General features: G+C 32.0%; 2 protein-coding genes across 3 annotated transcripts; one reads left to right on the forward strand and one right to left on the reverse strand.

The window, feature by feature from the left end:
* Positions 1 to 917: 917 nt before the first annotated feature.
* On the reverse strand, positions 918 to 5,192 carry LOC100788061 (uncharacterized). 2 transcript variants are annotated; one of them, XM_006574625.4, is made up of 9 exons: positions 4,923 to 5,192; positions 4,306 to 4,609; positions 3,381 to 4,186; positions 3,104 to 3,238; positions 2,958 to 3,012; positions 2,598 to 2,746; positions 1,966 to 2,055; positions 1,359 to 1,487; positions 918 to 1,254 (listed from the first exon to the last, which is right to left on the reverse strand). In XM_006574625.4, exons 1-9 carry the CDS (start codon positions 4,971 to 4,973, stop codon positions 1,174 to 1,176), a joined length of 1,800 nt encoding a protein of 599 aa, XP_006574688.1. In that variant the 5' UTR covers positions 4,974 to 5,192; the 3' UTR covers positions 918 to 1,173. The 2 variants fall into 2 exon arrangements, with proteins under 2 accessions (XP_006574688.1, XP_003519881.1); XM_003519833.5 differs by having other exon boundaries at positions 3,104 to 3,271; positions 4,923 to 5,191.
* Positions 5,193 to 10,806: 5,614 nt separating this feature from the next.
* ALDH3F1 (aldehyde dehydrogenase family 3 member F1) lies at positions 10,807 to 15,749 on the forward strand. Its single transcript, XM_003520226.5, has 10 exons — positions 10,807 to 11,096; positions 11,287 to 11,355; positions 11,741 to 11,837; positions 12,182 to 12,388; positions 12,852 to 12,976; positions 13,076 to 13,180; positions 13,496 to 13,668; positions 13,748 to 13,838; positions 13,931 to 14,080; positions 15,242 to 15,749. The coding sequence occupies exons 1-10, from the start codon at positions 10,899 to 10,901 to the stop codon at positions 15,482 to 15,484; spliced, it is 1,458 nt and encodes a 485-aa protein (XP_003520274.1). The 5' UTR covers positions 10,807 to 10,898; the 3' UTR covers positions 15,485 to 15,749.
* Positions 15,750 to 17,078: the final 1,329 nt, after the last annotated feature.

The raw sequence follows: 17,078 nt of genomic DNA on the forward strand, positions 1-17,078 counted from the left end.
ATTCAGTTTCTAAGATGAAGCTTCAACTCCTGACATTTTTTTTCTTTTTACTTTCTCACTTTTCCCATTGGGATATGCAGAAAATTGTTGTGAAATCATCCTAGTTTTATATAACCTAATTCCTTTTTGTTTTTGCTTAACAGTGATTTGGAGTTGTGTTATTTTCATTCCGTATTTATTAGCTTTTTCAACCTTATCCCTTCTGTATATTAGATGCTGAGATACTCGTTCAATATTTTTATTTCAAAATGGAATAAAGGATAATCTTCTTTAACTTATTCACCTCTACATTTCTCTATGAAATCCGAGGAAAGGGGTTTGTGCTTGATTAATTTGTTCCTCACCTGTGCAAACCATGTACTTGTTGATTGGATATATACTATGCAATGAATTGCTACAAACTCAAGTACTTGCTGATTGGATATTGAAAACATGGACTGACCTTCACGACGCCCTCAATTCCGCCATAATAAATAAGGTTTTTTTTATTATGTAATTCTTGTCCAAAAGCTCTTGTTTGAGCTTTTCTCCTATCTTGAAGGTAGCATATGTTCCGACAAACCAACCAGGGTGGTAGTTTTTAAGCGGTGAAAGGGGAGAATGATAAAAAAAATTATAGTAATAAATCAATGGCTAAAAAAATGTGAGGTTCTGTCCTCCAAATTCAGTAAAACAACTTATAAAAAAAAAAATAAAGGAAAGACTCTAGATTGCCCATGGAAAACTGCCTCAATATAAGGTGGCCTCTTAGACCCTATATTAAATTGAGAGAGAGAGACTTTAACATTGTTGGAAACCATGTTCCATAGTTATTTATTGATTTATTGATGATTATTCTTACTTGGGGACGTCAGTTGCATTAAAAAAAAACCCTATTACATCAAAATGCCATAAGAAACTTAAACAACAATAACCAGTTCCCATTGCACAGCAGCCATATTATATTATATAATCTATTATGAAGCCTTTCCATTTTCTATCTATATGTACACTTTGAATTCTGACTTTCGATCGGCAACACATTAACATAAATCAATAGTCAGTATAACTTCTATTTTTGGCTGGCATAAGAATGCTATCCTAAAATTCTAAACATTCGAACTTCGACGCCATTTCTGTTGTTAAATACCCCATCTCGGGCATACAAGGTAGATATATGTCTTTCTTTTATCTTCATCTCTTCTCATTCTCATTTTCTAAAAACTTCCTCACGCAACCATTATTGGTCTCAAAGATGAGTGAAATGCCTAAAATCTGCATGGAATTCATTTATCACAAATTATTATGTTCTCAAGATAAGGAACAAAATTGTAGCATTATAATGTAAAGAGTTTTAAAAATAGAGGAAAGACAGTTACCTCGATCAAACTACCAGCACTAAGACCCCGCGCTTGTCCTGTGGCAATTTCTTTGCCATTCAAGAAGATAGATCTCTTGCCAAGATTTATAATAATGAAAGAACCATCTGCTTCCAACTTTATTACAGCCTATCATACAAAAAAGTAATTCACAGTTCATACTACTATAAATTAAGTGGAGGAAATTTAAATGTAAGGGAATAGAAAATTTCTTTTCTCCTTGAACAACTATTGTTCTAGTCCTTGATCAATATTGGGCTCACGCAAAACAAAAATGATGCAGATCTAGACATGATCATAATACTTTTTAGTTCAATTACCTAAAGATTCATAAGAACACCATTACATTCCAAATATATTAATAACATATTTTTAAAAATTCGTTATTTGTCTTGCTCCAGAAATATCCCAATCATTTAATAGTGATTTTGTTACAAGTAAGAACAAAGATCATTTCATGCTTTTTTCTAAACAATGATAACAAAAAGCCTTCCCAATTCCCCCTGCTCCCCTGGGAATATATATATGAACTTACAAGACATCTATATCATTAGCAAAATCAACCATGCACGTGAATTTTGCACCCAAAACTTCTTAGAAATCTTACCTGTCTTCTAGATATTCTGGTAGCCTCTTGCCCTTCTCTCCCCAAGTCAATGTCAACATGTACATCATGTGTTTCTCTGCCAAGTATAACCTGTGAAATAGAAAGAGATTGTACAGACTGAGCAAAATAATTTATTTTTTATATTGGGAATAAACATCACAAACTACTGGAACAGTATCAAATAGGCAAATACCAAAATCAGAATTTTATATTTAGTAAGGCACACTCAAAGGGCATATCGTTCAATGAATTAGAGATGCAGATACCACTACTAAGCATCAACAATTTTTTAGAGATGACCACAATAGAATCCAATGATTTTACACAAAACTATATTAAAACAATGGTAGCCACAAAAGGCATGAGCAACTAACAGTCACAATACCAATTAAAGCTAGTCTGTTTCTATTTTGTTTCCCATATTACCAGAGCTAAAACATTTATGGTTATGCAATGATAATTAGACCATAATTATGCAAGACAGAAAATCATATAGGGTGGAAATAACAACAGCATGCAAACATTCCTTAAAAAGGTATCAAACATACTTAAAATAAAAATTCACAACATTCATGAGAATGACATGGGAGGAAGAAAATATAGGGAAAGCAAATGCATATTCAAAATTGCACCTTGCTTTTAGTAATGTATGTCTTCAGGATGCGCCCATACACTACAGCAAATGCACCCTGAGATGAAATGGCTCTTCCCATTGAGGACTGAGCACCTTGCTCCAATCTCATTATAGTCCTCTTACTTTGTTCGTGTTGAAATTGCAAGACTGTAACAAAAGACTATAATATTAGAAGACAACCATCATTAAAATACCTAGACATTGATAAATCCAATGAGGAACAATGTTAGTAATAAAACATCAGAGCGCAAAATTTTAATCTATATTTTAGCCATAACCATTGGTATTTGGAACTTTAGCCGAGACCAACCAGCATATTATTAACAGACAGAAAGCTTATAAAATTCAGATGATTTACCTTCTCTACTTGCATTTGTATCTTGATCTGCTGGAGATAAATCCATTTCAAGAATCTGACCAGGCAACATCAAGTATATGAGAAATAACTTAACACAACAAAAACATGGGGAATTATTACCATTCAATGCATCACATTATACTTACCATTTCCTCAACATCAGCAAAGTTAGGAAGTTCATTATCATTATCCTCATCGTCGTCGTCTTTAATATCACATCCTTCCTGATCGAGAGATAATGATTTTACTTCTGATTTAGATAAAGCCGTATGTTCCTCAGCCTTTGAATGTGCAGAAGCAGGAGCATTAGTTTCCTGTTTATATGATACAACTTCAATGAAATTTTCTAGATAAAAGTAAAATCATAAATTAGTTCCCTAACGAAATTTCCAATTATAAAGCACCCTGGAAAACAAATTTTACCTCTTGTTTCAGATGTCCATCTGAGGCAGGCATCACAGTTGCACGAACTAATCTACCATGACTTGGGTTGATGTTGGCATTCACATTGTTATTCTGTCTAGAAACTGCAGATGTAGAGTTTCTTCCAGGATTTTCACTTTTCAGTCCAAGAACAAGAGGTCGGTGACTTGAATTCACATTAGGCATCAACCCCTGCCAAACTGTTTGCAAAGCTGCAAAAGACTGAGAAAGAACGGCTTCTATCTTCAGGCTTCCGTCTGACTCATTTCTTCTTTTATTATTTATGGAAGATTCCAAACAACCCAACTCTTGAATAACTGGTTGGGATTTCAGAGGCATCAACTCAGGAAATAAAATGGGTATATCTGTAGGGTCATTGCTCGGGATGTCAGTGTCCTCAGTGTTAAGAACACAGATCATATAACCCTCACCGCGTTCAGGGAGAGGACTTTGCACAGCACCAGAGGATCCAGCATCGTTTCCAGACTCAGAAACACAATGTTGATCAGCACAACCGCCACCTAATGGCTCACGGCCATCACTATCACCCTGAACATCACAAGGGGAACTCGACAGAATCAAATCAAAATTATCATAACTAGGCTTATCCTTATCCACAGCCGTCACCTCCTTCCTATCTACATCCATAAAGACAAGCCCATCCTCATTTGCCGAGTTCAAGAGACATTCCAAATCGTTCTTAGCATCATCTCTCAACACAGCATCATCAGGAGCATTTATTCTCAACCCACCATTGCCACACTCACCTTTCGAATTCACTCTCACTTCCAACCCACGACCGTTACCTTCAACATTAACAGGCATATCAGGCAAAGAAAAATCCTCAATAGTTTTCCACATAGGAACATCACTAACTGAATTATATTATTCACAGCATCACTGTTTAAACATAAATTCTACTTACCTTCACACCCCTCAGTCGCGTTCTTTGCATCGGAATGCCGGCACCCGCGAAGTCTTCTTTGCATTGCAAAGTAATGCTTCCGGATACTTTCAGATTTCCTCTTCTTCCCACCTCCGCCACCTTCGCTGGTCCCCGCGGCTCCGCCGTACTTCGCGGCCTCCAAATGCGCCATCGCGGCTAGAGCCGCGGCGGAAACGTCCGGGTCGTACAGCAGCGCCTGCCACCGATCCCGCAATTCGGTAACGGAAAACCGCCGCGAGAACCGAACCGCTCCTTTCGCCAGCGATTCCAGCGACGCTCCGCCCTTTCACAACAACACAATCAGCCAGAATTCAAGTAAGAAACAAAAAAAAAAGAGAGAGAGAGAGAGAGATTAATTTCGCATATTTAAGGTTACCAGAAGAAGAAAAAACACAATTGAGTAGTGGAAATTGAAGAGACATTCATAAAAACACAATCAACCAGAATGCCAGTAAGAAACAACATCAAAAACAAAAACACCTTAATTTCACAAAATTTAATGTCCCAGAAAAAGAAAAAGAAAAAAAAAACAGAATTGAGTAGTGGAAATTGAAGAGTGGTAACAAAAGAGGGTAGGGTTTGTGAAATTTGAGTACCTCGATGGCATTTTTGAGAAGAAAATCGTCTTGGGGAAGCCAGGGTTCCATAGCTTGGAAGAATAGGGTGAAGAGTTAAAGTTTTGTCTCAGTTTGATAGTGAAGTGAAATTGGGATAACAATGAGAAACAAAGGAAAGAGAGAGTTAGAGTTATTGTTCATTGACAGCCTCAGCACCTCGTAAGCATCGTCTTCATATTCGCACAAATGAAATGATTCCTTCCTCCCTTCCTGGTATTGCTCAAATTTCATCATAACAGTTGAGTCACAAACAAAACGGATATGTATAAAGCCTTCTTTTTTTTTTTTATGTGCATTTAATTAAAGTATTTTAAAAATTATTATTCTCTCTCTTATTTAAAGAAGTTTTCAAATACTTGACTTGTTTGGCTGTTGGATTAAAAAGTAGTAAAATTAATATTTGGATTTTTTTTCCTTCTTATGGCTAAATTGAGTATTTGTTTTCTTAAAATGGTGTTGAGCAATAGAATTTCTAGTTTTTTAAAATACATTATGATTATTTCTCATTCAAAAAAGTTTATAGGGATATTTTAGAAGATAGAAAGGATAAGTTTATGTTTATGGCTCTCAATTAAATTAATTATTTTTCTTATGATGAATTAGGAAGTTAGATTTAAAAAAAAATGAAGGTCTACTTAAAAATTCATTGCATAACGCATATATTGAAAATTAATTTAAAAAGTAATATTATTTTAATGCATTCATTGACTTTTTTTTAAGATTCATTGAATGTTATTAAGAGTATATTATTTGTTATAAAAATAACAGTATAAAAATACATTAAAATAATTTTAAATATTTATAGTTATAATAATATAATTTAAATGTTTATAATTATAATAATATACATTGACTCAGGACAATATTTGTAAAATAAACTTTATACTATTACATAAAAAATCATGGCACAAAAAAATATTGAACTTTAAATTTAAAAATTAATATTATTTTAATACATTCATTAAATGTTAATTTTTTTTTTTACATAATTCAGAGAATGTTATTAATATATTAATCGTTATAAAAATAATAGTATAGAATTCAAATGAATTAATATTTAATTTATATTGTTTTCAGATAACTGTTTCATTTTTTATTTTCAAAATTCATGTATATATCTATGCATATAGTTAATTACTTTTGAGTCATATTTTATATATATATATATATATATATATATATATATATATATATATATATATATAATACTTCATTTTCCCTTTGAAAAATTAATATATAGCCAATGACACTAATAGTTGTTATTAATTCTAGAAATAAATTAAAAATTATAATTATGAAAATTTGAATATATTTATTATAATGACCATTTATAATTTTAAAAGTTTATTATTATTATTATTATTATTATATACTTTTAACCTCATAAATGACCTTTTTTTTTAAAAAAAGATAGCTTATATTAACTTTGTGAATTAATCTGTTTGCGAAATAAAATAATTAAAAATTAACTCATGTAATAATAAAAGAAAAGTAACTTAAATGATTAGTAAGACTTAATTTTAAATTTTATCAATAAAGGTTGAGCTGAGTAAAAATGACTAATCTTGAGAAAGTTTGTTAAAAAAATGTATTTATATCTAATGGTGGATAATATATATCTTAAAAAGTTAATCAACAATAATTGATATAGCCATTTGTATTTTTTAACAAGTGGTTTAAGTTCAAATCTTGATCTTGAGTATAGAATAAATTGAGTTGAAAATGAAATATTCACCCTTGCCTATTCATTATAACATAAGTTATAAGTCATCATTATCAACAAGGTTATTTTGCACCCATGCCATGGTAAATAAAACCTATAATGTTGTGTTTGGATAAGGAATTTTAAAATTTTAAAATATCTAGAATTTGAATTGCTTTGATTTTAATTCCCTTTTATTTTTCAAATGCTTTGTTTGGATAAATCAATTCAAATTTCTTCTATTTTAAATTCTTTGTTTGAATAGGACAATTCAATTTCCTCTATATGCAAAATTTCAATTCTATATTTTAAATAAATGAAATTTTAATATTAAACTTTATAGAAAATAAACACAATCTAATTTTGAAATACTAATTAAAAAATATTTTCAATTTTTAATAATTTATAAATATAAAATATTGATAATTTTAACTAAGGTTGTTTTGCCTGATCCCAACCAGTGATGTTTTTAAACCGACATCAATCAGGGCTATTTTTCGATCGACATCAAATAGGATTTTTTTTGTCAAAATATGCCGGGAATATTTGTCAGTTGACGTCAGCCGTGGCTATTTTTTGATTAACGTTGGTTGAGTTTATTTTTCAACTTATGTTGACTAGATTTTTTTTACCAACGCCGACTAGGATTTTTTTGGCCGACACCAGCTAGGGTCTTTTCGAACGACATTGACCAAAGTTATTTTTAGTCAATGTCGGCCTAAACAATCCTTGCATGCGTTGACAAAAAAATCTATCCAATATCGACTAAAAAAATAGCTTGGTCGATGTCGACCAATAGAACCTACCCGATGTTGGCCGAAAAAGCATCATTGGTCAACATTGACCGAAAAATCCCTAGTCGAAGTTGGCTAAAAAAATAGTTTTGACCAAATTCAAACAAAAAACCTACTCATCATCCAATATAAAATAGTCTTGGCTGATGTTGGCTAAAAAATAGTTATGACCGATGTCAATCGAAAAAACTCTAGTGGATGTCAATTGTAAAAACCTAATCGATGTCGACTAAAAATAGTCATGTCCGATGTTGGTAAAAAATACCTAACTGATGTTAGCAAAAAAAAACCTAGCCAACATCAACCAAAAAACCTAGCTAATGCGGTTAAGAAATAGCTCTGACTGATATCAGCTAGAAAACCCTAGTCGATGTCAACAAAAAAATCCTAACCGACGTCGGCTAAGAAAATCTAGTTGACATGAGCCAAAACACACTAGCTAACATCGGCTAAAAAATAACCTTAACCGATATTGGTTAAAAATAGTTTTGGCCAATGTTAGCTGGAAAAACCTAGCTGACGTCAGTTAAAAAATCATAACAGGTGTTTACTCAAAAGTTAGTCATGACCGATGTGAATAGAAAAAATCTAGCAAATGTTGGCCAAAAAAATCATTAGTCAATATCAACTAAAAAAACCTAGATGACAACGGCCAAAAAATCATTGTCTGACATTAGCAAAAATTTCCCATGAGTGACGTCAGTAAGAAAATAACTCTAACCAACATCATCCAAAAAAAATCTTAGTCCATATCGACAAAAAATAGCTTTGATTAACATCATACAAAAAAATTATGACCGAAAAGACATCGACCAACATCAGTGAAAACAACTCATGTTGATATCAGCCGTAAAAACTTTGGTCACCCGTAGTTATAAGTATTAAGCGAAATAAAATCGCGAACAAGAATGTGAGTTAGAGTGAGCATCTCCAAAAAAAGAATTTCAAATTTTATATTTTTTAAAAGAATTTGAAATCTCACTATTAGTCAATCAAAATAATTCATAGAAATACCATAAATTAAATTTTCTTTCAAATATTCTATTTAAACAAGTTATTTTATTATGAATCATTTTAAATTTCTTGAAAAAATGAATGAGGGTAAAAGATTGTCTTGAAAAATCTATGAAACACAAAAGAAAATCAACTTTTCATTTCAAAAGGGTTACAAGAACTCCTAAACCCACAACAATACATTAAAAAAAAACATAACAATAGTTTGTAAAAATAGACTTTAAACTATCACAACTGAACCTGTAGATAAACGAAGTTTGTCATCTTGTAAACACTTCACATCATGACAACGAGAGGGAAGAGGTGATTCCACAAAATCTTAATACAGTACTATTTTTATATAGGTTTTGAAAAGGTAATTTACAAAAAAAAAAAACCTTTTCCTCGCTGTTAGCCAACTCAAGTACCTTTACAATCAAGATTAATTTCCCCCTTCAAAGCCCTTTCCTTTCCTTTCCCGTAACCTAGTTGCAGTGATGGAAACAAAGAGAGCGGGAAGGAAGTTAGGGTGATGGATGATGACAACGAAAAATTCGGGGAAAGCGTGGGTGTTTGGTTCATCTGAGTGGGGATTTGCAGTGACACGTATTGAATCTGATTACAAAAGAAGGAGATTTGGGTTCCACTTAATACTCTCTGCTATCTATCCTGTGTTTGTGTGATTTAATGTGAACTCAGAGGTTGGCTTATTTATGGTAGTTCAACTTATAGATTTTTAACATCTTCAATCATTTTCCTGGCGATTTTTTTACCGTAAGAAAATTTAAATATTAATCAAATTATAATCGCGTCTTCACTTGATAGAAATTTTTGATAGCGGGTAGTAAAACGAAAATAGAATAGAAGTTTACGAATAAAAACGATCAATTTTTTTTATTCCAAAACTTTAAAAAAAATCAGAGACTAAAAATATAATTAATTCTTTATCTAAAATAATTATTGCGTCAGCTTCCTAATAGAATCAATACTGCTGAAAGGAAAGAAATCCCGTGTCGTGCGCTAGTTGCTATCTGGTCCAGACATCCTTCTGATTCTAGCCGTAATTTCAATTGATTTAATGTTAGGTTATGAAGCATATGTTTTGGATTAAAATTTACAAACTTAAATTTGAAAAAATATCTTAATTTTTACGGTAATTTTTTTCTCTCAAACATATAAACTTATTTTTAGAACCTTCACACCAAAAATTCAAACAAATCCAATCCAATGAACTAATACTAACAACATATTCTTAACATTTTTGTAACAATTAAATTTGTTATTATTAAATAAATTATATGTAAATCTTATTAAATAAAGCGTAATTCCAACTTATTTAACAAAATCCACATAACATCTATGCAATATTAAAAAATGGGTTAAATTAAAAGTTCATCTATAATTAAAAACATTTTTCAGTACTCTATATGAGAGTCACTAATATTCATCGAAAGTATGTCTATCTAACGAAACATGATAAAGATATTGTTGAAAAACAAAAAGATAATATTTTTCAGATGAGATGGTAGTTGCTATTTACTCCCATAATAAATGGTTGGTTTAATTGGATAACTAAAAAAATATGAATAGATCTTTTTTTCTTTTTATCTCCGTGAATGAATCTTCCCAATTAAAAAAATCCTCCATATCAATAATACACATGTCAGTTTTGAATGGGGTAATTCACCTCTAAAACAGCTTATTTAATGTAGTTTATTCGCTTAGATATTTTGCTTCCCATGAAAAAAAAGTTTATGAATTAGTTCGTGTCATCATGTTGTCTAATCGTAACTTAAGTGCACCTTATTAATCTTATAAAGAGGCGAGGCCTTATAGTCAATTCAGATCTAAGCCAGGACACACAAAAGAATGATTTGACCTTTTAGATTTGTTAACATAGCCTAACAAAAATTAACATTATAATAAATTAATATTTATCTATAAAAAAACTAATTAACAATGAAAGCATAATCTTTCATCCCATTAAAGTTCCGCTTGTTTTAATTGAAATGATTGCAATTTAAAAAATTTGTTTAAGTAATTTATTTCAGAGATTAATTCTTACATAAATACGAACACATTAGACAACAAATAAATAAAGACAACACTCACACAATGAGGTGTAATTTTGTGATTAAGCGCGTCTAAAATTGTTACTCCTACGTTGAAGTGACTTGATAGGGTTGAGTTCTTACAATAATCACTTTTCTTCCGAAGCCAAAACTTATGTCTTCCATCCACCAATAGCTTTTCAGTCTCAACGTGAATTTATTACTACTAGACAACCAAGCAGTAGTTATGTTAGATAACCCCAACCAACTTTGCATTTAATGAGATCACCGCACTATAAATATCCATGTCCACATGTGTGGCAAGTAGAGTTGAGGAAAAATATTAAGAGAGAAAATAATCAATACTACAACTTTACAATTTTCGTGGTAGCTAGACCAAGGTAGTTCAATTGCCATGGATATTGGTGGTGGAGTGGAAGAGCCAGTGAGAGAGTTGAGGCAATACTTCAAAACTGGAAAAACCAAGAGTGTAACATGGAGGAAAAACCAGCTCACATCTCTCATAGACCTTGTTCATGAGAATGAAGATGCTATATTTAAGGCCCTCCATAAAGATCTTGGGAAGCACCCTGTTGAGGCTTACCGTGATGAGGTTAATTATCACTAAACAACACCAAAATTTGTAGTTTTGATTACCTGAAACATAGTTACAAGTTGATTTACATTATATACACTTTCATCCACCATATAGCTTGTTTGTAACTTTTTATTTATTTATTTATTTTAATTTTACCCTTTAAATTGTATTGCTGGATTCTTGACTAGTTGATTGCTTTTGTTAGGTTGGAGGGGTAGAAAAATCAGCCAGCAAAGCTTTGAGCTGCGTTGAGAAATGGATGGCCCCTAAAAAGGTATATGATTCTATTTCCCTTTTTTCCTTATTAATTCCTCCCTTTCATTTTAAGAACTTTTCATACTATAACATGTGATTAGAACATCACTTTTATCGTCAAAAGCTCCAAATCAGAATTGTATGCCATTAAGGTAATGAAATTTTTTATTCAAACTTGATCTAGAAGTAATATAATGTTGCATAAAGGATCATTTTTTAATTGGTTGATTATGTCCCATTACTCTACCAATGTATTCACATCCTTACATTTTGACTATAGCGTATAATGATTCGTTGACCATTGTTCTTGTTCTGTTCAATGTTTTTTAGCTTCTTCAACAATTTTCTTGTGATGACATGTGTCAGCTGTTAACCTTTTTTCTTTGTTGGGGCTATTATTGCAGAGTGATATCCCTTTTCTTTTCTTCCCAGCTAAAGGAGAAGTGTTGTCAGAACCACTTGGTGTGGTTCTCATAATTTCTTCTTGGAACTTCCCAATCAGTGAGTAAAAATTTCCAATTCAATCCATGTTATGTTTACTTGTTAGTTGTTACTGTTAGATTTCAGAATTATTCTTGAATCAGTTTCCTAGATACTTTTTCATGTACATCTCTTCATTTTTATTACAAAATCTTGACCAATAATATTTTAGTCTATAAAAAGTCTGTAAGTCATTCTAGATTTATGGAATTATCAGCGATCAAAGGTTAAGGTACTATTTACCTCAAGAATTTTTTGTAACAGGATCAGGCTGAATATAAGTTCAGCAATGCTTCAATTGTTGTCATATTTTTGGTGTTTTAAACTTATCACAAAAATGTTAATATATTTACACTATTATGCAGTACTGGCATTGGATCCAATAATTGGGGCAATATCTGCTGGAAATGTTGTAGTCATTAAACCTTCAGAGCAAGCTCCAGCATGCTCTTCTTTTCTTGCCAATACCATTCCTCGCTACTTGGACTCTAATGCCATCAAGGTGATTGAGGGTGGAGAAGATGTCTGTGAACAATTACTGCGACAAAAATGGGACAAAATATTCTTCACTGGTATTATTTTTCATACCAAGCAACTTCTTGCTAAATTGTGGTGTGTGTATATGTATATGTTTACTGTATATATGAAACCTAATACATGTCTGGGGGAACATTTGCATACTTGATCTCAGATGAACATAGATTTGGAAAAATTGATTTTTGCTAAAAATAAGTGTTAATTTAAGTGATTTATGTTTAGAAACTTTTATCTCCAGAGTAAGTTTTCAGTGAAACTTAACCTGAAATTTTCAACTCAACCCAACACTAAAGTAAGTTCTGCTAGTGTTTGGACCTGCGTTTGAGGCATTCAAACCAAATCCAAAAATAGCATTCATTTGATTGGCTGAACACCATTTCCTATTACTTGGTGGTTTGCTTATAATCTCATTTAAGAATAAAATATAATCCTACAAAGATGACTACAAACTGAATTCTGGTTCTAGAATTATTTCTCCATGGTGTATAAAATTTTCAGGAAGTCCACGTGTGGCAAGCGTAGTGATGTCTGCTGCTGCAAAGAATTTAACTCCTGTTACTCTAGAGTTGGGTGGAAAATGCCCTGCCATACTGGATTCCCTTCCCAATCCTTCAGAGTTTGAGGTAGTTCACATGAGTTATTAGTATTATTAGTATGCTTGCCACATTCAATTTCAAGGTCTAATTCAGTTTTCTTTTCTTTGTACATTTGTGGGCATCAAGTTGGCAGTGAAAAGAATTGTAGGAGGAAAGTGGGGACCTTGCAGTGGTCAAGCTTGCATAGGAATAGACTATTTGCTTGTTGAGGAGAAGTTCTCATCTGCTGTGGTATTCATTACAATCATCAACAGCTATTTTTGCTAAAATATTATTGTGAATAAATAATCATTTTGATTTCTGAATGTAAATCAATGATAATTTTGTTCTTGAAAGTTTAAAAAAAAAAAATTAGTCCACGTATATATAAAAAATGTAACAATTAAATCTTATTGTTAAATTTTGTAAGATCAATTTATCATTAAATTATAATATTTGAAGACTAATTTATCAATAAGTTAATTTTTACATTTTTTTTACACATTTTGGATAAATGTTCATTTACCCTTTTATTTTTCTATTAGTAAGTTGTTGTTTCTCTTCTAGATAAAACTATTAAAGAAGTTCATAAGAAGATTTTATGGTGAAAACCCAGTGGAGTCAAAGGTAATTTCAAGAATAATAAACAAGCAGCACTTTGAGAGATTATGCAATCTTCTCAAAGACCCTCTTGTTGCGGCTTCCATCGTTCATGGTGGTTCAGTCGACGAAGAAAACTTGTAAGTTCGGCCTGCAGGGAATAGAAATGGTTAGTTAAGTTGATTTGTTTAACTCGGCAATTTCTTCCAATCTTTTCAGGTTCATTGAGCCTACAATTTTGTTAGATCCTCCACTAGATTCTGAGATAATGGCAGAAGAGATATTCGGCCCACTGCTTCCTATAATCACAGTGAGAATCAACAGTCCCATTTTATGTTTTCAATTCTCACATATATTGTGCATTGTCTCATTCAACTCTTGTTGCACTTGCAATCTGTGCAGTTGGATAAAATTCAGGAAAGTATTGAGTTTATCAATGCAAAGCCAAAACCTCTTGCCATTTATGCCTTCACCAAAGATGAAACTTTCAAGAGAAAGATTCTATCAGAAACATCCTCAGGAAGTGTCGTATTTAATGACACAATGGTTCAAGTAGTGCTTTTATCTTCCTTGTCTTCCCTAACTTAACTTTCTTTTCATAATAAGCTTTTATATATATATATATATATATATATATATAAAAGGATCTATTCTTGTTATCATGATTCTTTTTCTTAAGATTTAATAATTAAGATTATAATCATTAGATCTTAAGAAAATAAATGATAAACACGAGAAATAATTCTAAAAAAATTATTCTTTGAGTAATATATATATATATATATATATATATATATATATATATATATATATATATATATATTATTTTTGTTTGTTCTGAGTTTTGTTATAGACTTTTGTTGTAAATTAAGTGATGATATTATATCATGTTAAAATCCCTTTCAATGTATATCTGTCGTTGGAATGGTATCATGTCATCACTAAAAATTTGGAACAAAACTTTAAATAATTTTAAAAAAATTATTAGGAACTTAAAATAAAAATCACGTATATATTAAACATCTAAAAGTTATTTAAGTTTATCAAGTATTAAACTCGGCTCGGATTGGGTGGGCTGGCCCGTTGGCCTGGGAACTGGGCACCCAATTGGTCTGAGCCACCTATTGGGTCGGTTTTGCATATGATTCGATCTGACTCGGCATGATTTGATCTCGAATCAGTGACTCGATGACTTGGTTGACTCAGTGAGTCATACATTTTTAAGTTTTTTTTTCATTTAAATAATATCACTCGTATTAGAAAAATAAATTTATTTCTTACACTTGTACTTTTTATAGATTTGCTTATGTTTTTTATCAATCACATCTTAAATTTTGAGATGATAAAAGTGTTATTATTTTCAATTTTCTTTTGACTAATTTGTGTGTATATTAGCTTATGTTTACTATTATACAACAATAATATATATTTTAAATTCTAACTTAAGGTTATTTATATATACCGAATTCTAAAGAAATATGTTACATGCTCAAAATTTTAAACAAGTTCATAATTATACTTCTTTAAAATTTATTAAACTTTAAATCTTAATTGTTTAAATTTACACAAATTTAATTATTTAACTGTTTTTAATATTAACTGGGTCATGCGAGTAATTGATGATTCATTTGATCAACTCCTAACCCAGTGATCTCCTATCCTGACGGAGTCAATGATTGATAACCGGGAGTAATACTTTCGTTGTGTGTGCAGTTTTTATGTGATACGCTGCCATTTGGAGGAGTTGGCCAGAGTGGTTTGGGAAGGTACCATGGGAAGTACTCTTTTGACACTTTCAGCCATGAAAAAGCTGTAATGCATAGAAAGCTGTTCCTTGAAATTGAGCCAAGGTACCCTCCTTGGAATAAGTTCAAGCTAGAGTTTATCAGATTAGCATACAGGCTGAACTACTTTGGACTAGTACTGCACATGCTGGGCTTGAAAAGATACAACTAGATCAATACTCAGCACAATGTTCATCTATTCCTCAAATACATGTTGATTAAAAAATAATTAAGCTTTATTGTGACTGAACATGAGTTGTGGGAAAATAGGAGCAAGAATCCGTATTTGCAGAAGTTGCACAAGTAGTGAACATCAACTTGGCGTTGTAATAAGCGAACCTTTGTATCTCTTTTTTTTTTTGCTAGTAATAGGACGTTTTTACTTCAAATGTCTTAACAGTCCAAACATTGTCAAACATTTTTAACTTCTCTTTTCACCTGCATTTGTCCACCTCTATCTATGGCTGAACCATGAATATAGTGCCCTTGCCTGCAGACGTAAATAATTAATTCGAATAGCACTAACATGAAAAACTTGAATGCTGGTGGGATAAGGATGCCAATGACTAGCAAGTATAGAAATTTTTTTGCATAAAATCAAGAAGGTTACCCATATTCAAATTGCTCCTCCTTACCAGCCAGAGCTAAGAAACACGTGGATCTCATTAGTCTTCAAGTCAAACATTGAAGGGTAGAGACGTCCTAGAATGATTTCCTTGTCGGATCGGAAGTGATGGGGGGAGTCTATCTGCAAAGACTATTTGTAAGAGCCAGAGTTGAGCGATAGCTAGGGTTAGAGACATACTTGATATGTGATGCTAGCTAGGTCCTTTTTATTAGTCTTCCTTGTATTCATAAGCTAGATAAGATAGGATTAAATTATTTGATAATCCTCGCTCAGCGGCTCGCTTAGCAAGAATTGGAAATTTTGCACATTGCAAAGGTTGCAAAATCGACAACCCATGGCTATGAATGGCCCTTCAATCATCTAAATTTACAATAAATACACCAATCATGCTCCTTATGCTTCCTAACACTAATATAAGATGTACCATTGTTTGCATTAGCTTATCCTTGCTTATTTTTCTGTGTATGTGACTATGATGATCATGATATCTGTTATTCTAAGACCAGGTGGATGAAGTCTCACCGTCTCAAAAATGATTTATTAGTTTTCAGTTGATGTGCATTGTCTTTGTTCCATGAACCCTGAAGAAAGAGGACGTTATAGTCGAAAAGATGATTTACTACTTATGGCACTTGTTGTGGATATTTCTCCATTGCCATAGAAATAAGATACATTGAGCGCTTGCTAACATCGACAATGGTTCTTGACGGTGGACGCTTGAAAGAATTTACCTATGATGATGTCGTTGAGGCGACACACGTCATGCCACTTTCCATCCACCTTCATCATTTTTAGATGGAAAGGATTCTTTGGATGAATCTATTGATAGTAGTTGACTAGAGAATAGTTATGACCAACTCGATATGGATTGAGTTTTTGTATTCCCTTCTTCTTTAGGGTGTATTGTAGATTTGTAGTAGGTAGATGATACATTGTTGATGGTTTCACACACTCCCCTTGGTTTTTATTGAAATACTTTTATATCTTGTCATGTATCTATATTTGGAGAGACATGATATATATGTCGTCTCATCTGATATTATTTTCTGATGTATGATGCTATGACCATCATTGACATATTACTGTTGCTTCCACACTAATGTATGTTTATGGCATCTATGCTTCGGCTTAAGGGAAG

Source organism: Glycine max, chromosome 2, assembly GCF_000004515.6.
Source record: "Glycine max cultivar Williams 82 chromosome 2, Glycine_max_v4.0, whole genome shotgun sequence".
NCBI classification, from domain to species: Eukaryota; Viridiplantae; Streptophyta; class Magnoliopsida; order Fabales; family Fabaceae; genus Glycine; species Glycine max.

What these genes read in the sequence shown, in the direction of transcription:
- LOC100788061 (XM_003519833.5), bottom strand. Translation starts at nt 4,973, where the DNA reads ATGGAACCCTGGCTTCCCCAAGACGATTTTCTTCTCAAAAATGCCATC. An exon ending in TTCTCAAAAATGCCATCGAG is followed by an intron (nt 4,610 to 4,922) that starts GTACTCAAATTT and finishes TTGTTGTGAAAG; the next exon opens with GGCGGAGCGTCGCTGGAATC. An exon ending in TTGCTGATGTTGAGGAAATG is followed by an intron (nt 3,013 to 3,103) that starts GTAAGTATAATG and finishes TTGCCTGGTCAG; the next exon opens with ATTCTTGAAATGGATTTATC.
- ALDH3F1 (XM_003520226.5), top strand. Translation starts at nt 10,899, where the DNA reads ATGGATATTGGTGGTGGAGTGGAAGAGCCAGTGAGAGAGTTGAGGCAA. An exon ending in TTGAGGCTTACCGTGATGAG is followed by an intron (nt 11,097 to 11,286) that starts GTTAATTATCAC and finishes TGCTTTTGTTAG; the next exon opens with GTTGGAGGGGTAGAAAAATC. An exon ending in CACTGCTTCCTATAATCACA is followed by an intron (nt 13,839 to 13,930) that starts GTGAGAATCAAC and finishes CAATCTGTGCAG; the next exon opens with TTGGATAAAATTCAGGAAAG.